This window comes from Oryx dammah, unplaced genomic scaffold (genome assembly GCF_014754425.2).
Source record: "Oryx dammah isolate SB20612 unplaced genomic scaffold, SCBI_Odam_1.1 HiC_scaffold_1, whole genome shotgun sequence".
Taxonomy (NCBI): Eukaryota; Metazoa; Chordata; class Mammalia; order Artiodactyla; family Bovidae; genus Oryx; species Oryx dammah.
In genome coordinates this window covers 110,310,530-110,333,027 of record NW_024070185.1, presented here as the reverse complement: position 1 = coordinate 110,333,027, position 22,498 = coordinate 110,310,530, and the positions used below count along the sequence as shown (strand labels likewise).

The 22,498-nt window shown below is 51.1% G+C and overlaps 1 protein-coding gene across 1 annotated transcript in view; it reads left to right on the top strand.

The window, feature by feature from the left end:
- The window catches only part of SNTG2 (syntrophin gamma 2), an 84,570-nt gene that overhangs the window by 45,038 nt on the left and 17,034 nt on the right, over positions 1 to 22,498 (top strand). Inside the window, exons 12-14 of the mRNA XM_040239069.1 lie at positions 9,433 to 9,562; positions 11,750 to 11,788; positions 19,249 to 19,365. Of these exons, the coding sequence (XP_040095003.1) occupies positions 9,433 to 9,562; positions 11,750 to 11,788; positions 19,249 to 19,365 (286 nt within the window). The remainder of the gene's footprint in view (positions 1 to 9,432; positions 9,563 to 11,749; positions 11,789 to 19,248; positions 19,366 to 22,498) is intronic.

The following is a 22,498-nucleotide window of genomic DNA, read 5'->3' as shown; positions in this document are numbered from 1 at the left end:
TGGGTGTCTGTCACTGTTTTGGGGAAAAGCTACCGTTTTCCCCGCTGAGCAGGTGCAGTGGGTCCCCTGTGGGTGACTGCCGTCAGGGAGGCTGAGAGCCCAGTGGCTGGTATGTTTGCTTTCTTTCTTAAGAAGGTGAGTAGAGGTTGGGTGAGCACAGGAAGAGAGCTTGAGGTTTGGAAGCAGCGCTTTCCTTGATGAAGCACACCTGCCTGCTGTGGCCTTTCGGGTAAACACAAGGCTTCTGCGGGAGGAAGGCCCCCACCCCCTGAGTCAGCCACACGCCCCTCCTGGGCCTGAGATGTGCTGTCTCTGCCAACAGCAAACCAGAGGCTTCCCTGTGGTTTTAAGAAAGCTTGTTGTTGTTGTTTTATCATTAAGTTGTGGCCGACTCTTTGTGACCCCGTGGACTGTAGCCCGCCAGGCTCCTCTGTCCATGGGATTCTCCAGGCAAGAACAATGGAGTAGGTTGCCATGCCCTCCTGCACGGGATCTTCCAAACCCAGGGATAGAACCCACGTCTCCTGCATGAAGGCGGGTTCTTTACCAGCTGAGCCTCCAGGGAAGCCCTTGACAAAAGCAAACACATCTTACTAGCTCTGCTGACTCTTACATGGGTAGAAAGGTACACAAAGTAAAATGACTAAAATTCTGCCTTTTATGGTGTGTTTGTCAGACACACAGCAGTACTAAAGTGGTGTTTGGAGGCTGAGCGGACGCTGGTCCCCCTGCCCTGTGACCCTCCGGCCCCACCTTGAAGGGGAGGAGAGGACAGGCATGCTGCCCGAAGCAGCCTGAGTTAGTTCTGTGGCTCCTGGGGACCCTAGCTGCAAGACCTGCAAGGACAGTTTAGAAGTTGCAAACCCTTAAGCAAATGCTTTTTAAAATCAAAGGCTCCCGACTACAGCCTGGGAAGGATTTTGAGGAGATCCTTTGAGTGGATAAAAATAAGTGGGGTAAGCAGGTCAGAGGTCAGCACCCTGGGGTTCCAGTTGTAGGACCAAAATGTGTCACCATCTCCTGCCTGTTCGCCTTTTCTGAAAGCTCAGTTCAGTTCAGTTCAGTTCAGTCGCTCAGTCGTGTCCAACTCTGCGGCCCCACAGACCACAGCACGCCAGGCCTCCCTGTCCATCACCAGCTCCTAGAATCTGCCCAAACTCATGTCCTTTGAGTCGGTGATGCCATCCAACCATCTCATCTTTTGAAAGTTATTTGGCCAAAAATGGTTGAGTTTCCTTGGTTTTCTGAAATTTTTTCTCAGAGTCTATAAAAAGCAGATGCATATTTAAACCTAATGTTTGAAATTTGTTTGGAAATGATAAAAGTCAGTTTTAACAGGTATGACTTTGCTCCCAGGGCCTGCAGGGGTGTCTGGCCAGAGGGCCTCTGGTGCCTGCTCGCTGTCAGGAGGAGGTTAGAGTCAGAGGTTCTGAGATGCAGTGGGAGCTAGGCTTTTGCTTAAGCATCCTGTCACCATTAATGAAGGTTAAATCATGGACCACACAAGACAGGAGAAGGTGCTTCCGTGAGAATCTGGGGGAGAAGGTCTTGATGGAAAGGAAGCCAGGCGTAGAAGCAGCACAGCGTTCGGGCAGGAGGCTCGCTGACGCTGAACAGGCAGAGCTGCCCCCGGCGCTCCCAGACTATGTGTGCAGACGCTGGGATGCGGCCACGTGGCCTCGCAGGTCGCTGGGCAGCAGCTCGTGCTTCTGGCTACCAGGCAGCTACTAACACATTCCTCTGACTCTGTGTGAAGAAAAGCGTGCTTCCTAGCGGGCCTGGCGTCTGCGGGGAAAGCAGGACACTTCTAAGCAGGCTCTCATCTGTTTTCTGTTGCTACGGTTAGCGCAAATTTAGCTTCAAAAGTGCATGTTTATCTTCTCACAGTCCCCACGGGCCAGCTGGCGCGCGTGCTGGGGTCTCTGTAGGCTGCCCTGGGGTGAGGCCAGGCTGGGCTCTCACTTGAGACCAGGTTCTCTCGGGTGGAGGGGGCTGGGTCCCCATCTCCGTATGTGTTCCAGCTGCGTGTCCTCCCACCTCTCAGGCAGCAGCAGGCGACCTCTTGTCCTGGGCTCCTGACTTCCTGTCTCTGACCTCCAAGCCCAATGGGAAGGACTTGAGACCACATTGGGCCAGCTGGATAATTTTCCTAATTTAAGGACAGATGACTTCAGATCTTAACCACAGTAAGTCCCCTCCGTACGAGCAAGTTCCACTTCAAGAGCAAGTTCGTAAATCGAATTTGTTCGTGTAAGTCCAATTTGTTCGTGTAAGTCCAACAAAGTCAGCCTAGGCACCCAACTAACACGGCCGGCCAGATCGTGCTGTACTCTGATGTGTTTATAACACTTTTCACACAAATAACACATAACAAACACACAAAAACGAGGAGAGTGTTTTTGATCTTGCAGTTCAGTGCCTGGAGAAGTACGGCAGTACGATGCCTCGGCTGGCACACAGGAGCCGAATCTGCTGAACGGGGCAGAGCGCGACTGGGCGGGGGGCGGTGGAGCTGGCGGACCCGCAGCAGCAGGGTGGGGGACGAGTGCAGGCCCACCCCCGCCTGGCGCTGGCGGGGTGCACGGCCACGGCTCTGAGGTCTGCCTCCTGAAGGCGCGCGTGTAGGGGACTTCCTGTGCGCTCGCAGAGCCCCACCAGCAGCAGCACTGGGCTCCGTGCCCCGCAGAGCACCCGGGCTCAGCTGCCTGCGCTCGGAGGCTGGGAGCCCAGCCCGAGTGCCCACGTGATCAGACCCGGGACCCTCGGATCAGGAGTCTGTCCGGTGAAGATGCTCGTAGCCTCGCTCTGCAGTTGCGTGCACTCTGATGTGGTCCCCGTGACAAGTCCAGTTTAGGTGCTGAGACCTGGGCTAACGAGGCACCCACTCAGTGTCTGTGTTTCAGAAGCTGAGGGGAGGGCCATCCTTAAGAACAAGGGAAACGTGTGCTTTAGAGAGAGCTGTAGTGGGTCCAGCCACACGCAGGGGACTTTAGATGCTCTGAAGCCTGGGCCTCTGGACTTGGGTCAGTGGCTTTGCCCCTGGGGGGAGGACGGCAGGTGGTGTGGCGGAAAGAGCGGGCTTGGAGGGAACCAGCTCTTATCCCGGTTCGTCCATGGGGCTCTTGGGGCCTCGGGACCTGCACGACTCGGGAGCCCCGCCTGGTGGCCCAGCGGGCGGGAGACCGGGAGTGCTCCTCTGTTCCTAAGGTCGCTTTATGGAGAAAACGTGAAATAGCTCAGGGTTTATCGGAGCTTTTAAACTCCTTCAGAAGTGTGCTGACAGCTGTGGGTTCGTTAGCGGTTTGCGGGGCGAGGAGAGCCTGATATCAGAGCAGGGAGACAGTCTGAGCGAGTCCCGCGGCGTCTGCGTGCCCGCCTGCTCTGGGGGACTCGGTGCCCAGGGTGCTGCTCCTGTGGTTCTGCCCAGATGAGCCCTGCCTGGGTCCCTGCTTCACGGTGGCCTCGAGAAGTGCAGGGAGTCCCTCCCTTGGCTCCTCTCTCTAAGGACGGAGGAGGGAGGGAATTAAGCAGCGCTGGTTCTGTTTGCCCTCCATCTTCCGCATTTGTGAAAGTAACAGAGATCTGGCATCTTACTGACAGTAAGAGAGATCGGGTCTTACTGACAGTAAGACCCCGTTTGGCTGTGTCGGGAGGGTCATTGTTTCAGAGGAAGGAGCGTGGATGGGACCTAGGGGCTTTACGGCAGCCGCCCTGGGACAGACGGCACATGAGTGCGCTGTGAACAGCGATGCCGGGAGTCAGAAGGATCCCGCTGATGCCTGGTTTGCTTTGCAAAGGATGGCTTCATGTTTAAATGCTCATGCCAAGCTCCCTCCTGTTTACTTGGGAAATCCTGAAAGCACAGCTCACTTGGTGGAGCAGAGCCGGGGAAACAGTATCCTGGGGGCTGGGCATCTCCACAGAAGGAGGGCCTTCTGCAGGGTGGGGCCCTGGTGGGGCTCATAGCAGGGTCAGGAACCCAGGGCCTGCTCTGCACTGGGGCTTGGAGAGTGGGCCCCTGTGCCCGTGGCTGAGCTTGCCTGATCCGGGCAGTTGCAGGTAGGGGGCTCTAGGGGCAGGGTCTGGGCAAGGCTGGCCTCGGGGCAAGGTCGTGATGGGCCGCAGGGATGCTCAGCCGGCTTCATCCATCCTGCAGAGGGGGCTCTGGGGAGGAGAGCCTGCTGGAGCTGAACAGTTACCTTCTGGTGGAATAAATATGAAAACATGTTTAAAAATCAATTTACTATGCAAATAAAATTGAAGGTTGAAAAGGGACAGAGTATCGTGACCTATAAATCTGTTGCAGGACAACAGACTCACCTGTTTCACAAACACGTCTATTCGGCTGCTTCAGAGTCTAACAGGCTCTTCGTTTAGATGAAACCGCATGGATTAAGTAGTTAAAAGTCTGGATCTGAATTTAGAGATAAAGGCTAATTAACAGTGGGGAAGCTGGACGGCAGTGTGGATAAAGTGTGTGTTTTTCACAGAGGGAATTGTTCAGAGCCCTCACTCCCCAGGGCAGACCACACTGTTTCAGGAAGCTTGTGTTTTCGGCCAGGAGTTCAGGGTTTCCTAGTAGATGAATCGAAGGAGGGCACTGAAGTAGAACTGGGTGTGGCGTCTGCTTCCTCTTGGCTCCTGCTAGGATATTGCACTGGGTCAGCGGGCACTCCTGTTAGAACGGAAGTGTCTAGGGGTTTGAAAGGTTTGCTTCATAGAACTGAAAGCCCTCAAAGGCTGATAAGTGCCTCCTGGACACAGAAATCCTGAGGGAAAGACAAAGAAGATGGAGAGAAAGACGTGGTGTTTGTGTCTAATTTCCTTAGCTATAGACTCAAACTACAGGTTCTATTCAAAACAGTTGTAAAAAGAAAGCTTCAAGACTTAGAGGTCCCCGTGCTTTTAGCCACCTATGAATCTTTCAGAATGTGTTCTACTTTATGATACTGAATTATTTCTCTTTTCTTGATTTATAGTATTTTCAGTTTTGTTCAGAGTAATTTCAGTCATTATGCAAAGTGGAATTTTCAAAGGCGTGGTTAATTCAGGAAGAATTTAGGAACATAAGGACGATGATGAGACAGGTTCTGCACACACGTTGGCAAGCACAGAGCTGGTTCTCCCGCCTTCGCTGGATGCAATTCTGTGCCTATAATTATGTTCCCAGGTGTGCTGGGCACGGGCTCTCCCTCAACCCACCTCGCCACAGCCCCGCACCCGCGGGCAGCCCTTCAGGCTCTGTGTTCAGAGGCTGCACCCTGGCTTGGGGGACAGAGGTTCTGAGTCCGTGGGCCGCGGGCTTGGGGAGGGAGGAGGCTTGCACATCCAGAGGCGTGTTCTCCAGCATTAATTCACAAAGACTCTTGTATACCTGCTCCGTGCAGCGCTGGCTAGCTGGGGGGGAGGGGGGGAGGGGGGAAGGATGAGCAAACCCAGGAGTCCATGCCCTCTGGAAGCTTCCTGTCCATCAGGAATGCAGGGCCTGAGGTCAGAGCAGAGAGAGGCCTGCATGAGGTGGTTTTCCTCCGTTTCCTTCAGCGGGACCCTGGGAGGGGCCCCACCATCTGGCTGGGACCTGCTGCCCCATCGGTCAGCCCCCTGCTCCCTGACGGGCCGGGGCTCGGAGGACTCAGGCCTGGGCTCAGGACAAGGGTGACAGGCGGATAAGTTGGCCTTTGGGGAAGCACGAAGGGGAAGCTATCTATTTCTTTTCTGAATTTGGTGAACTTGGGTGGGGTGGTGCCGGAATTTTCCAGTAATAGTGGCTTTTTAATAAGCGCACTGGTGCAGGGAGAAGGGCGCCTGCATTTAAACTGGGTCTTTGTTAACATTTCATGTGCGTCCTTGGAGCTGCCGCTGCATGGTGGGAAGGGTAGAAAATCTCTCTGGCTTCCGTGAAAAATACCACCCACGCCACAGGGGCAGGCTTGAAGTGTGACGTGTGAAGCCCACGCCACAGGGGCAGGCTTGAAGTGTGACGTGTGAATGACAGTTTGGACATGGTTTTCAAATTCTGAGGGATAGTCACACTTTTTTCCTCTCATTTTGGCCAGTAAATATTCATAACTCGATGTGAGTAAACAGATACCAACCTCTCTGCTTCCAGACATGAGGGCCTCAAGTTCCTCAGAGCAGAGATACTGGTCGGCCGCTCCCCCTGGACACCGTCAGGGTATAATGGGACGGGATGGCCGGGGCCAGGGGGCCTGAGTGGCTGTGGGCCGTGACCCATGGGTCAGCGGTTCTGCGGGTCAGTTTGGAATATTGAGTGTATTCGTTCTTTAAACGAAAGAGCACACAAGTGTTACAAAGAGGATTTGTAACTCTGGGTTCTTTTTCTCCGATGTCGCAGCTTTGATGCCAGTCAAGTTGGGTGCAGCTGGGGTTCCCCGGCCCAGCTGAAGGAGGTGTCGGAGGGGGGTTGTTGCTGTGGGACCCACACAGGTGTCCAGGCCCGCGAGATCACCGATCTGTGCTGTGTGGTCATGGAGCCGACCTGGCGGAGGTGCTGGTGCCAAGCTTCTCAGCAGGGACGGAGGGAGAGTCCGCGGGGCGGGGGGTGGGGGCTGGCTTCTGCACCGGGGAGCAGTGGCAGGACACGGGGGGTGCCCCCGGGAGAGCCCGTGCTGGCGGTATCTGTGGAGAAGCGGGAAGGGGCAGGAGAAGACCCAGACCGCTCCCCCTCCAAGCGCAGAGCTGACGCGACGTCGAACTTGCTGTTTCCCAGTCTCCTGAAAAGTTAAGCTGCGTGAACGTTTAACCTTACTGGAATAGATTTCTTTTCTTAGCCAGAAACTGAATTGTTTCAATCCCTACAGTATGGAACTGTCTTCCTAGATTTCTCTTTGAAAATCAGACTTTGTCTCCAAACATGAAATCCTGGAAAGGATAGACTTTTCTAAAAGCACACGAGCACTGTCCATCCTCTCCTTGTCTGGACGTGGCTGCTCCCTGGGAACTCAGTCCCCAAACAGGCTGCCTTCTCTGGGTGCAGGTTTCACTGCTGATCTTTAAAAGCTGATGTGTGATCTCGCAGAGCAGCTGAGTCCTGAGCAGTGGGTACTCTGCAATTTCTAATTCTGACCGTGACCTTGACCATGTGGTTAAAATGCTGAGAATCCTGAGCTGACGCTATGACTGCAGAACCGTGAGGCAGGTTCCACCTGCAGACGGCGGAGGGGGAGGGACTTGCAGGGGAGCCTGAACGCCACATGAGTTGAACGTTGAGAAGATAAAACCTCAGAGTTGATCGGCAGACTTCTCTATTCGAGCAAGCGTGCACACGATTTGTGCGACAGGCTCCAGCATGACTCCTATAGCAATAAGCCAGAAAGTGAGTTTTCTTGCCACACTTTGCGGGTGTGTTGGGGTCTGTCTTCAGCGTCAATGCCAACACCGCCACTGTTTCTGCTCATGCAGTTTTAACTGCACCGCTTTCCTTGGCAGACATTCTCCTCAAGCAGCAGCGTTTGCATAGGACCTGCGGGTCATCATATTCATCATCCCGCGTGTCTCTCCCAGAATTTCCGTTTCTAGTGCGGTTGGCATTTTGAAGTCCGTCATGTGGACGGGACTCCCAGAGCTTAGGTGTCTGCTTGTCTCATGGAGCTGAAGCATGGGCACACTGAGATTCAAAACTCACCCCTTTTCCTCAGAGAGCCGACTGTCTACACCCGGTGCCCAGGTGTTTGCTGAAGCCCTTTTTCAAACTAGGAACAACCCCTGTGTTGAGTGTTTTCTAGCATGAGAGGGCTTTGGATTTTGCTAGATGCTTTTTCTTCACCTGTTGAGATGATTGTGTGATTTTTAAAAATTCTGTTGCTGTGATGTATGACGTTAATTTCCAAGTGTCAAACCAACCTTGAATTCCTGGGGTAAATCCCATTGATTATGGTATATAATTCTTAATAGCTGTTCCTAGACTGACTTTACTAGTATTTCATGGAGACTTTTTTCATCTGTATTCAAAACAGACATTAGTCTGTGGTTTTCTTGTGATGACTTGTGGTTTTGGTATCAAGGTAACTAAGCTGAAAATGTTCTGTTCTCTTTGGGGGAGAGTGTGAATAATTGTTATTGATTCCTCTCTGAATGTCTTGTAGACCTCAGTGGTGAAGCCATCTGGGCCTCATCTTTTCTGTTTGGCTAGTTTGGGGCTAAACATTGAGTCTCTACACTTGTAATATTATCTTTTAAGATTTCTTCCTAAATCAGCTTTCGTAGTTGTATCTTTCAAGGATTTGTCCGTTTCATCTAATTTCTCTCATTTAGTGGCCATAGTTGCTCATGTAACTTCTTTATAATCCCTTTTGTTCCTGTGATACTGAGGGCGGCAGTTCCACTTCCACTTCTTATTCTAGTATTTTGCGTCTTCTTTCTTTTTCCCTTGGTCCATACAGCTGAAAGTCTGTCAGTTTTGCTATTCTTCTTAAAGAGCCAGATTCCATTCACACTGGTTTCCTCTGCTCTGCTTCGCTAATCCCAGCTCCAGTCTTCATCGTTTTCTTCCTTCTGCTTTCACTGTATTTAGTTTGCTCTTCCTCTGTATGTATATACACATATATATTTAAAATTACTAAAGAAATGTAATTGCTTAATTAGAAGATATTCTCTAATATAAAAAAAGGCAGAAAAAGAGGAACAGGAACAAAAATTATGTGAGACACATAGACAATGAAAAGTGAAATGGCAGACATAAGTCTAACTATACCAATAATAAAATTACATTTCAATGATTAAATAACCCAATTAAAAGGTAAATTTTCAGACTAAATAGAAAAAACAAGATCTATCTTCAAGAGACATTTTAGATACAAATAGATAAAGAAAAGATGAGAAAGATATTGTAAACAATAAACGCGAGGGAGATGGGGTGGTTATAGTAGTGCCACACAAAACAGAATCTTAAACTAAAATTGTTGTTAGAAATAAAGAAGAGAGAGGTACTTTTTAAAGGTAAATGTTTAAGTCATCAGGAAGATATAACAATTAAAACTATATGTGCCCCTAAACAGAACCCCAAAATGCATGAAGCTAGAACTAGCAGCAGTGAAGGAGAAGCAGACAGTTCAGCAGCAACACGGGAAGCCTCGGCTCCCGGTGTCAACAGTGGATGGAAGGCCAGGGAGAACCTCGAGAAGAAACTGGGCTCCAACACAACCGTAAGCCAGACAGACCTAGTGACGTCTGGAGAGCCTCCATCTGCAGGAGAAAGGGGGATTCTAGGGTTTTGAACTTAGTTTCAGTATATCTGCCTAGGATACTGAGACAGGGTAGTTTAAGCCCACAGCTTGAGCTGTGCCTCCTGTGGTGGCAGCGTGGCGTTGCTGAGCAGGGCTGACGGGGGCTAGGGACAGCACCACCCCCTCCCAGTCCTGAGGCCCCGGGCCCCAGCACCTCCTCCCAGCATCTCTTCTCTTCCTCCTTCAGGTCCAGCGCGATCCAGGTGCAGGCCCTGGATGGGATGAGCTCGGGGCCCCTCCAGTTTCACACGGCCCAGGAGCGTGCCGACTGGCTGAGGGTGGTGTCGGCCAACATCAGCGATCTGATGCTGCAAAACGTGAGCGTGGAGACAGCCCCCTGCCCCTGGGCTTGCTTTTCAGTCCATGGAAATAGTCACGACTCTTTGTTATTTAAGATTAACCCTAAAACCGTTGGTCATAACATTTAACGGAAGCAGGTACTTTTAAAGAAAGCTTTTACTTGGAGGATAATTGCTTTACAATATTGTGATGGTTTCTGCCGTTCATCAACATGAGTCAGCCCCAGGCATCCAGGTCTCCCCTCCCTCTTGAACTTCCCCGCCCGTCTCACCCCGCCCCCCCAGGTTGTCACAGAGCACTAGTCACAGTGGCTAGGACACGGAAGCAGCCTAGATGTCCACCGACAAATGAACGGATAAAGAAGTTGTGGTACGTGTGTACAATGGAATATTACCCAGCTGTAAAAAGAACACATTTGAGTCAGTCCTAGTGGCGTGGATGAGCCTGGAGCCTGTGATACGAAGGGAAGTAAATCAGAAAGAGAAAGACAAACCTCGTACTCTCTTTTTCAACAAATCGAATCTCTAACTAAGAAAAAGGGAAAGATTAAGTCACCCGAAAGGTTCCCGGCGTGAGAGGAGAGGCTGAGTCAGCGTCTGGACTCTTCACCTTGGCCTTGTCTCTTGTCTCCTCCTTTCCACGTACCTACACAGCGTTCTCTGCGAGCATGTACTTTCCATGTCCTCTATCCAAATGCACTGATGAAATGTGACATGTATTTGGGGAACCCAACTCGGTTAGAGATGTAACTTTCCAAAACACAGAGGAAGCTTAGAAAGAGGCACGGCCACCAGATGTTCTCAGTGGCTCACAGCAGGTCCCCAGGAGGGAGCGGGTCCTCCACCTCCTTGAATGGTCCGTGCAACAACCAAGGTCAATATTGAAATAAATGAATGTGCACTAAAACCACGTGGGGTGGGAGCGGCACCCGAATGGATTCCCAAGTTCCCTAGAGCAGCCCGGACCCTGGCGGTGACATCGTGGCCACAGCCGCGGGGGCTCACGGAAGGAGCAGCCCTCAGCTGAAGGTGGCCGTGGACCAGTCTCGTGGTCCTCAGGCCCCACCGGGTGACTTGCCCCACTGTCCCCATTCGCGCCCCCAGGCCTGCTCTGGTCCAGGCCAGCTGGGGGTGGACAGGACCTGTGTGTTTGGACGCCCGCGTTGTGAGGGGAGGGCCCCGCAGCCGCCCCCGCGGCCCTGTCTCTCTCACTCCTGACTTGCTCCTGGAAGCTGCCCAGCGCTGGTTGCCTGAGCACTTTGAAATACCAGGGAAGCAGAAATGCATGAGATTTATATTCCAGGGGCCCCAGGGGCTCTCAGCTGCACAGGAGGCACCCTGTGTGTGCTAAGTTGCTTGAGTCACGTCTGACGCTGCGCCGTGCTGCGGACCGTAGCCCGCCAGCCTCTCTGTCCCCGGGATTCTCCAGGAAGGAATACTCGAGTGGGCTGCCAGTCCCTCTTCCAGGGGATCTCCCTGACCCAGGGATCAAGCCTGCATCTCTTGAGTGTCCTGCATTGGCAGGCGGATTCTTTACCACAAGTGCCGCCTGGGAAGCCCCCCAGATTCTCTCTAAGACCTCAGTTTTCCAACTTGACATTTGATTTCAAGGGTATCTGGGTGGATAAAAGGCAAAGAGAAAGGCCAGGTGGTGGCAGCTTGGTATTTGCACAAGCACCGGGCTGCGTATGAATCTCGCACACTGCGGTGCTGGGCGGGGCAGACGGAACGAGACTTGAGCGCCCGAGAGCCAGAACCGTGGATGCAGAGCCCCGCTCCCGAGGCAGTCTTGACTCTTCTGTTATTCTGGACCTTCATGTCCTCGCTGGTTGGACTTTGCAGGATTGCTGGGAGAATCGGGGAAGGAGCGAATGTGAACTGAGATGGTGTGTGCAGAAGTCATTTCCTCCAGTCTTTCAGATGTTGAAGTGTAGGCTTCTGCTGCCCCATGGTTTCTCTTACATAAAGTGCTGATCATTGAGAAACAGCAGAGTCGACGTGCTTGTCTTGGTTGTCCTATTATGAGACTGGCTGCCACACATTTCTGTGCTCTGGTTTGGTTTTCAGGAAGGAAAAGCATTATAAAAGAAACTTACTTCTGGGGACAGTTCATGCAGCTAATTAACTTCAGTTGCCAATTAGACAGGTTGAATAATTATGCCATTAATAAAATTGTACTGACTCCTTGCTTCCCTCTCTCTACAGATGAAAATGGCAAATAAATGCTGTTCTCCTTGTGACCAGGTAGGATTTGCGGTTTTCATGTTGATCATACAATGTCTCCAAAAGTTGCCTCTTTCTGTTTTTGAAACCTGATTTGGAAATTTTGACAGAGAAGCATTAGCACACGTGTGATGATGTCACAGTCCTCACCTTCAGAGTTAACTCCATAAAGCTGCTCGTTTATCCTGGAGATTGCAGGGCAGGAACTGTCCTGCCTGAGGGTGCCAGGTTACCACTGAGTGATCTAGGCGCGCCTGCATTTTCTGAAGGAACCGTGGCCAAGTGATGGCCCAGATGCGACTGTGGAGGCTTCGAGGGGTTTGGCGGCTGAGACCAGCCTGTATGATTCGGAATCGTCAGCATCGTGTAACTTTCTTGGCTAACTCCATTGGGAAGTTTCGCCCTGGGAGGCCTTTGACAGGGCAGGTCCTGCTGCAGGCGGGGTGGGAGGAGAGCGCTGTCCTGCCCCAGTGCGCAGGCCTTTGTTCACCTGGACCAGGGTTGCTGCAGCCCCACCTCTCCAGGGGCCCTCAGCCCATTCCTTCCAAGAGCAAAGTGAAGTGAAGTGAAAGTCACTCGGTCGAATCCGACTCTTTGCAATCCTATGGCCTATACAGTCCATGGAATTCTCCAGGCCAGAATACTGGAGGGGGTCGCCTTTCCCTTCTCCAGGGGATCTTCCCAACCCAGGGATCGAACCCAAGTCTCCCACATTGCAGGCGGATTCTTTACCAGCTGAGCCACAAGGGAAGCCCAAGAATACTGAAGTGGGTAGCCTGTCCCTCCTCCGGCGGATTTTCCCCACCCAGGAATTGAACCAGGGTCTCCTGCATTGCAGACGGATTCTTTACCAGCTGAGCCACAAGGAAGCTCCAAGAGCAAAGTCCAGCTTATAATATACCTGGTTTTCTGACTCAAGGACAGCTCACTCACTAGGCCTGTAACTATGTAGTTGTATATCAGATGAATAAACTTTGAAGTCACTACGTTCTTTTTCTATTTCCTTTTTGATAAAGTCATAGTTTAAGCTGTAAGTGGGAATTTTTTAACTGGAGAGTGCATGAGCTTTCCACAGCTCTCACAGGTTTGAGGAAGTATTCATTATAGTCTCAAGTCAAGAAAACAAAAGGAATGTGTATGGTCTGCTTTAAACAGTGCTGAGGGATAAAATTTGAATTCAGAATGGAAGGCATTCAGGAGCGTAAATACCTGCCAATCAAATATTTACTGAAAACTAGGAAATTAGGACCATGTCTTAAATTAAACCCCTCTAAACAACAGTTTTAAATTAGAAAAGAGACACAAGGAAAAGTTCTTTTATTTCTTGTAATGTTTCTAAATTTATGAGGAACTGGTTTTGTTTAGGGGCGTCCCAGGTGGCTCAGTGGTAGGGAGCCCTCCTGCCAGTGCGGGAGATGCGGGTTCAGTCCCGGGGTCAGGAAGGTCCCCTGGAGGAGGAAAGGGTAACCCACTGCAGTGCTCTTGCCTGGAGAATCCTGTGGACAGAGGAGACTGGCGGGCTGCAGTCCGTGGGGTCACGAAGAGCCGGGCTTGACTTAGGAAACAGCAACAACAGAAGCTTTGTGACGCAGCTAAGTGAGAGCGGCAGCCTTTTAAGGAGTAATGGCAGCCCACTCCAGTGTTCTTGCCTGGAGAATCCCAGGGATGGGGCAGCCCGGTGGGCTGCCGTCTATGGGGTCGCACAGAGCGTTAGCCTTTTAAGGAGTAATGGTCCCATGAATGTCTGAGCTAATATAGGGCTCGTTTCATCTCCTCACACAGAGAACGGAGTTTTCCTGCTGTACTTTGTGTTTCCAAAACATTTCTCTTGGACTTTTCCCCCAAGGACCCACTGCCCCCTAGTTCACACTTAAAGCCTGTCTTCTTGAGGCTGAAACCAGCCTCTGGATCCCAACACTTGAGTTAAATCTCAGAGACAGTTTTGGGTGAAGTAGGAAAGAACAGCTTTATTGCCTTGCCCACCAAACGGGGCCGCAGCAGGCCCGTGCTGGCAGAACTGTGTGCCCCCCGGGGGCGGGGCTGGGCCGCGGGGTGTCTTCTCGTCCGGGGTGGGTGGGGGGCGGGCCACGGGGCGTCCCCTCGTCTGGGTGGGAGTGCTGATCAGCATCCTGGCACGTGCAGGGCCCGCGTTCGCCTGGCATCAGGGGGTCCTGTGCTGGGCTTCAGTGGTTCCTATCGAATGGATGCCTTCTCTCTGGAATGAAGAGGCTTCATCAGGGAGTTAACATCTTCCATTTGGTGGGGTTTTCATTCTGCAGAAGAGCTCAAAACACTGTTCTGTGTGCCCCCAAGGGGAGGCGGGACCCTGCCCCAAGGATGCGCGTCTGGCGCTCCACCCCCCTCTCCCTCGTCTCCGCATCCGTCCCGTCCCTGATTGGCAACTGCTGAGATCTGCCCTTTGGAACCCAGGGAGGTCCCCAAGGCTGCATGAAGCCTATTCCCCACAAGCTAGAGCTGGGGACACGGAAGGGCTTTTTTGTCCAGGAGCCCGAGGGGCCTACGTGGTTTTAGGACCGCGGAGAGCCTGCCCTCCAGGAGCGCCTCCCTTCAGCTGCTCCACGGCCTGTCACAGTGACGTCATCCTCTCCAGGACTGTCCAAAAACATCACACATGGTCGGCGGTCTGGAAACACGCACACGAGGGCCCGTTACGCTGAGAACATGCGGCTTTTGCAGGACTCGAACCTGACGTATTCGAATGGAGGACACTGCGTTCTCGTGGCTGTACTTGACTGCCCGGCAGGTTGAAAAGAGCACCCATCTGGAAATCAAAACATGTTTTGTTTTACTTGGAAATTAACTCTTCTTTCTCAGTGAATCACACGAGAGAACCATGAACTAGTTCAAGGAAAGTTAAAACCATCTGAGGAGCAAAACTCCCGGCACAAGGGACATGAAATGAATTAGGTTTCAAAGGCCTCCTGAGCAGCGGAGTAATTTTGCAGTGGTTTTATAAATTTTATCACGTATTAAGCTATGTTTGTATGATGTCAGTTTTGGTGGTCTGATATGAATAGAACCTGGATTCTGATCCCACTGACCCCTTCTCTGGTGGTGTAGTTGGAACAAATTAACATCTGAGCCCCAGTTTCTTAATCTATGAAATAAGACAGTGGTAATGTCAGAGTACATCATGAGAAACTCTGGGCTGGAAGAAGCACAAGCTGGAATCAAAATTGCCAGGAGAAATATCAATAACCTCAGATATGCAGATGACACCACCCTTATGGCAGAAAGTGAAGAGGAACTAAAAAGCCTCTTGATGAAAGTGAAAGAGGAGAGTGAAAAAGTTGGCTTAAAGCTCAACATTCAGAAAACGAAGATCATGGCATCTGGCTCCATCATTTCATGGGAAATAGATGGGGAAACAGTGGAAACAGTGTCAGACTTTATTTTGGGGCTCCAAAATCACTGCAGATGGTGACTGCAGCCATGAAATTAAAAGACGCTTACTCCTTGGAAGAAAAGTTATGACCAACCTAGATAACATATTGAAAAGCAGAGATATTACTTTGCCAACAAAGATCCGTCTAGTCAAGGCTATGGTTTTTCCTGTGGTCATGTATGGATGTGAGAGTTGGACTGTGAAGAAGGCTGAGCGCTGAAGAATTGATGCTTTTGAACTGTGGTGTTGGAGAAGACTCTTGAGAGTCCCTTGGACTGCAAGGAGATCCAACCAGTCCATTCTGAAGGAGATCAGCCCTGGGATTTCTTTGGAAGGAATGATGCTAAAGCTGAAACTCCAGTACTTTGACCACCTCATGTGAAGAGTTGACTCATTGGAAAAGACCTTGATGCTGGGAGGGATTGGGGGCAAGAGGAGAAGGGGACAACCCAGGATGAGATGGCTGGATGGCATCACGGACTCGATGGACGTGAGTCTGCGTGAACTCCGGGAGATGGTGATGGACAGGGAGGCCTGGTGTGCTGCGATTCATGGGGTCGCAAAGAGTTGGACGTGACTGAGCGACTAAACTGAACTGAATGGGTACTCTAATGTGGTTACTTTTTTTTAACCTTAATATTTCTGTATAACTTTGAATTTACTCAAGGAGTGGATTCAATTATCTGGAAGGAGACATTAGAGATGTTTGCCACCGTGTGGGGCTGTGAGAGAGCTAAGCCCTACCCTGATATGCCAAGTTTTTAGTAGAGGACTGTTTCACATTTCTCCAAAAGCTAAACATTTTGTATGCATGCTAGGAGTTTAGATTTATGATGTTGGACCCTATTTTAAAAAGGAAAGATTTTTTTCTCATTTTTAGCAATTAATCATTGATTTTGGAAGGTAGTAAAAATAGTAGTTGAATAAGCATGAAAAAATAAAGGCATTTGACAACCACTGAAATTGACACACGAAAGCAAAAGGAAACAGACCTGGAAGGATAGTAAGAAAGGCATAGAGTATAGATTTTTAGACTTTTATGTCTGGCAAATAAAATGACTAATTTGTCATCTGATCTAAAAGTAATAGTAAGATGACAGGAGTAAATTTAGAATTGTCCCAGGAAATCCAGGACAAATGGTCACCTTGCCAAAATAGCAAGAATCTATTTTACAAAATAAATTTATTCTGAAAAAACTCACTTAAAGTGGATACCTAAATCAGCAAAACCAAAAGAAGCCTAAATAACTCAAGGTATTTGAGCTTCTTCAGTGAAAAGGAAGAGACTGGTTGTATAGTTATTACCTGGTGGGTGCTTAACTAGTTATTTTGACTCAGTCAAGTGATAAAAAAAAAAGGAACTTTCTATAAATTGAAATCAGGAAAGATAGATAAAAATATGCTCTTTATTTTAAGGGTTATATGCCCTTAATTTAATACAATCAGATAGGTGTTCATAAATTATGGTTTTATTTCTTGGAATATGTAATAAGTCATTAGAAAGTTCATAATACAAAAGGTAGAATTAGCTTTTCTTACCATTACTTATGCACTGCATATACCGAAAGAAGAGTCAGAGAGCAGGCAGTGTTCCCGGTAATAGCTAAGCGATAACTTTTTCCTTCGCTAATTGACCCAGGCAGAATTCAATTACAAATGGAACTGCATGAGCTCCGCAGCCAGTTTCCAGACATGTCAGGTTATTAACAGTCTGTGCGTCTCCGTCTTTGCTGGAAGATGAGCTCCCAGTTTGCTCCTCCATATGTAACTCCTGTTGGACACGCGCCCAGCACTGTATCAACCAAACAAGGGAGGAACAGCAGCAACTTAAAGACTGCCGCAGCCTGGGCGTCATGCCCACCGGCCTGGAGCGAAGCGGCTCCCACAGCTGGTGCCCGTGTCTCTAGAGACAGGGCAGCTCTCGGGGAACCAGAGGGGTCTCTGTCCCCAATGCGCTGTCCTCGCGAGAAGAGCGCTTGCTGCTGCTCTGCTAGAAACAGTCCCCGCTTCTCCAAGGCAGCCTGGAAGTTACACATTCAGCTTCCTGCTCACCCTTGGTCCATCTGTAAAGGGAACCTATCCACGTATCATCTGTCTACCCATCTATCTCTCCATGCTTAGCTATCTGTCACCTGTCCACGGATCTATTCATGTGCCTGTGTACCTGTCGTCCATCTACCCATCCATCCATCCACATCTGTCTTATCTGTCTACCTGCTGCTGCTAAGTCGCGTCAGTCGTGTCTGACTCTGTGCGACCCCATAAGACGGCAGCCCACCAGGCTCCCCCGTCCCTGGGATTCTCCAGGCAAGAACACTGGAGTGGGTTCCCATTTCCTTCTTCAGTGCATGAAAGTAAAAAGTGAAAGTGAAGTCGCTCAGTTGTGTCCGACCCTTAGCGACCCCATGGACTGCAGCCCACCAGGCTCCTCTGTCCGTGGGATTTGCCAGGCAAGAGTACTGGAGTGGGGTACCATCGCCTTCTCCTATCTGTCCACCTATTGACGTATTTTCATGTCTGGGTATTCAGCTCTGTCTTAAGCTAAGTTCCCCCGTCTTAGGCTCCAGTGTCTCATCCACCTCCTGTGGGACCTACAGCGCCATCTCTGAGTATTTAATGAAGAGAAAGATTGTTGGAGACTTGGCAGCATTTGAATATGTGATTGAAAAGTAAAGAAAACAACAACAGAGTTTTTCCTCATTACAGGCAAAAGAGTTACTTATATTATATAGGCCCCTTATGTATATGTAGCCCCTTACGTGTGTGTAGGCCCCTTACATATATGTACATGAGTTACTGCGCCTGCCCTGCCCCTGTGAGATCGAGCTGCAGCTTGGTCTGCTAGGGGTCCTCAGCAGAGGAAACGTCTGCAGTCTTAGGGGCCCTCACACCATGCTGCTAGAGACCCGCCAAGGGCTGTTTTCTTTCTGTGATGTGGTTTTCCTTCTGAATGGTGTTCATTTTTTGGTCCTACCAGCCTTTACTAAATTAGTAGTTTGAAAGAATCTGGGTAAGATTCCTGGTGATAGACACAGTATCAAAGCCAATTTTTGAGCTTGCTAGTGACTCAAAGATTTACAGTGATTGGAGAAGGGGGTGACAGAGGATATGATGGTTAGATGGGATCAGCGACTCAGTGGACGTGAGTTTGAGCAAACTGCAGGAGATGGTGAGGGACAGGGAGGCCGGTGTGCTGCGGTCTGTGGGGTCACAGAGTCGGACACGGCTGAGGCAACTTAGCAGGCACATATACAGCGATAGGTGGGGTCACTCACGCTTCCTTTCAAGAAATTTTAAGGAACAAGCCCTCCTTGCCTCGTGGGTGTGGAGCAGATACAGGTAAAGACATGGGCCTCGTCCTCAGAGGGCGTGTGATCTAAGGCAGACGCAGAGGGAAGTGGGCTAAGACACCCGGGGAAGACACCCCGGGTTTTGCCTTAGCTTATTGTTAAATCCATTCACTCAGTTCTTAAGTTGCATGACTGTCTCCGTTAACTTTTTAAATCATATTCTGACTTGTGACAGTTTGCACTGTGTGTCACTAGAATCTAATATTGTTGTGTTATGTTCAGTCTTGAAGTCGAGCTATAAAGAAACAGTCATTTCTCCCCCATGTCTTAATGAAATGTTTACTACAGAAAGGAAAAATATACTAGTTGTTTTTGCAACCCCAGAGACAGATTAGAAATACTAATCTCTAATAGAATGTGATTAAATGACTTGGTTTTAAATATATGTGGAAGGCAGAACTCTGATATAGCTGAGACAGCCAACACGGGCCAAAACTAAGGTAACTCAGAAGCTCGAGTTCCGAGCCCGGCCCAGTGCAGCGGAAGCTTGTGTTCTGAGCCTGGCCCGAGCCTGGCCCGGTGCAGCGGAAGCTCGTGTTCCGAGCCTGGCCCGGTGCAGCAGTCTGGACCCGGGTGTCTCACATTTGTGCCGTGTGCCCAGATTGCAGGGTGGTCGTGGCCGGGTCGGACTGTGGGGTGGGCGGCCTGCTGTCTGCCCTCTCCACCCAGCGGCCCTGTGCTCTGAACGGGGCCTCGCAGTTCATTCTGAAGGTTTTGCTCCCCAGGTCGTCCACATGGGCTGGGTCAGTGAGAGACTGGGAGGTGCCGGCTCGTCTCAGACCTTCAGACCCAGGTTCCTGGCACTGAAGGGCTCATCCCTCTACGTCTTCATCTCACCTCCGGTAAGTGGGCCCTCGGGGCTGGGAGGGACGCTCAGGAGGCCGTTGCTGAAGAAGCGTCAGGCCCAGCCTTTGGAAGTGGTCAGGAGGGTGTGCGGTGGGCCTGCCTCCAGCCCAACGTCCACTGATGGAAAGGGCTCCACTGTGGACCCCGGGCCCTTCTCACTCTGAACTCATTCATCAGCCAGCCATGGTTTCCTTCTTTTCAAGCAGCCACTGAGGCGTGAGAGTGTCTTCCTGCTGAAGATCCCAGCCAGCTTGGAGGTGGGGGTGCAGAGGCATGGGGCTCTCAGACCACCGTTTATGTGGTCGAAGGAGCCACAAAGCAGGAGAAAACCCTTCTCGCCAGACGTTTCTAACTTCATGGTCAAATAGTGAAACACAAAGAGACATTTCACTCACGTCCTCCACGTTTTATAAAAATAAACAGCCTGATTTAGTAAGGCCCCCAGCAGAAATTTAATCCTGAGTGCTAGAGTTTGCAATTTATTTTCTAATTCTCACCAGCGCCACTTTCTCAAAACTGACCCCGTGTATGTGCGCCCTGCCTCCGGGCTTATCGGTTAAGGCCGATTCACTTTTGAGACCACACATCAGAGCTGCAAGCAAACAGCAAAACCTGATCGCTTCAGGACCTAAAAGTTGAGATGCAAGTCACCTACAGTATTGCTGCTTTTCTACCATTAAAGATAAGCCCAAGGGTGTCCCTTCCTGTGGGGCCGGACGCTCTCTGTTGTCACCCGCCCTCCACCCGTCAGCGGATGCTGTAATCGTCTGTCGCCTGGCTGCTGTGAACGGTGAGGGACGCGGGGCGCAGGGCTCTCGAGACTCAGGGTTTGTTTCCTTTGCGTGAATATCCAGGAGGGGGGTCGCCGGCTCGAGCGGTAGGTCTGCCTCCGTTCCTCTGAGGAGCCCCCATGCCGGCTCCTCAGTGGCCGCGCCGTTCACACGCCGCACAGCCACAACACGCTGTCGTCTCCTGCTGGGGTGATGGACATGCTTATGACGAACAGGCTGCTGGTTTCATGGGCCTCCTCTTCTGACTCATCAGTCGTGTACGGCACACCTGTCAATCACACCTCAGTAAAGTTCTAAAATTGCAGAACAGTAGAGGGCCAATCAAGCTTTACTCTCAGACGTCTAGACAACAACGCGTGTCTTCAGTGACAAGCCAGGTTTTCTTTAATAAGCTTCTTCTTGGGGAATAATTTTAGAGGATGGGATGATTCGATAGCATCACCGACTCAATGGACATGAGTCTGAGCAAACTCTGGGAGGTGGTGAGGGACAGGTGAGCCTGGCGGGCTGCAGTCCATGGACCCGCAAAGAGTTGGACACGACTTACGACTGAACAGTTTCTGGTAGAGAAGTTGTGTCCAGGGAGGAGGATTCCCTCCAGGTTCCTGAGTGCTGACCTTGTACAGAACTGGGCTCCGTGTGTTGAAACTGAAGGATTATCAGTGGCAGAACAAGGGGAACTAAACGGATGCCTCCAGGCCCGTCTGCCCACAGAGCTTTTTTCTGTCCCCAGGACTCAAGCCAGGATTCCACCACGGACCTGAGTGTTTCAAAAACCGAGGCTGTGAATTACTAATGCTGGAGAGTTATCTACAGATTTGCATAATCACTGGATTTTTCTCAGATGCGGTGATGCTCTTCATTGTTGCTAGGAAAATAAACAAGAATAACTAGAGATAACCCCGATGGCCTCAGTCCAGGCCCTATGATGACACAGAAGGCAGCTGGGGTATGGCTGGCAGATCCGGAATCAGTACTCTGGGGCTCTGGGCTGAGGGGCCCCCCGCTGGCTCAGGACAGTTGAGGGGAGGGGGCCTGACAGGGTCAGCCCTCCTGCACCCAGTGTGCCTGAGGGAGGGACCCCCTGCTGCAGAAGCGGCTAGATGCTCCAGATCACACGTTGGAAAGTCCTCCTAATTTTTCCTTTCTTGCTAATCAAGACCCTCAGGGTATGAGTTTTTCCCACACACAACATTCTAAATTGTGAGAAGTGCTTTAAATGTTAATCAAATTTCCATACTTGCTCTGGGGAAAGATGATTTCATCCACTTCCCGTGGCAGCTTCAGTTTCACAGACAGAAATTCTAACCCGGGGGTCACAGGGTCCTCCAGGATCTCCAGATGGATGGTGTCATTTCTGTTAACACCAGGCTTTGCTTGTTTATTTTGAAATCCCATGGCAAATTTTCTTGGCATCGATTCGTGTCACAAACATCACATCATACGAATCGATCACTGACCTCAGCCGCTGGGGTGTGTTTGCCTGGAGCCAGCTGCTACCGCCTGAATACTGTGCTCAGAAGCGTGAGACCTGCTCAGCGCTCTGCTCTGAGCGGGGCCTGGCCGAGGGGCCGAGTCGTCTCTCTGTACCCCAGGGGCGGGGTCCCCCCTCCGGCCTCCCTGGAACTGGGAGCAGCTTTTGCGTCTGCTCCTCCCTTTTCTAAGGAGGCTTTTGGACTAAGCCCGACTCTGCGGCCCCATGGACCGCAGCCCGCCAGGCTCACCTGTCTTTCACCATCTCCCAGAGCGTGCTCAGACTCGTGTTCTTACCATCTCATCCTCTAAAATTATTCCCCAAGTAAAAGCTGATTGAAGAAAACCTTGCTCTTCACTGAAGACATTCATTACTGTCCAGATGTCCGAGAGCAAAACTTGATTCGCCCTCTAGTGTTATTTTATTTTTAACACTTCTACATCACAGGTAGTTTGGGAACAGCGGGTACACTGCGTCTTTTCACAGACGCGCCGCCCCCTTCCTGACTCTGGATTCAGGGGGTGCAGATGCTCAGCTGACCCCCCAGGTGGAAAGGGCGGTGCGGCCAGTCCGGTCCTCTCTCCAAGCGCTGGCTGCCTCTGGACCGAGGTCAGCTGTCCCGGCGCTCACCAGTCAGTTCAGGTCTGCCTGAATCCAGTGGGGGGCTGGCGGCTGCCCCTGCACACGAGCTGCCCCTCCGAGCTGACCCTGCCCGCCATCGAGCGCAGCCGCGCCGCCGCCCGCAGCGGGTGTGAGCGCCCCCGTGCGCTGACGTCGTCGGGGATCAGGCGCGTGGTGGGCGGGGCTCCCGCAGCGGGTGAGCGCCCCCCTGTGCGCTGACGTCGTCGGGGATGAGGCGCGTGG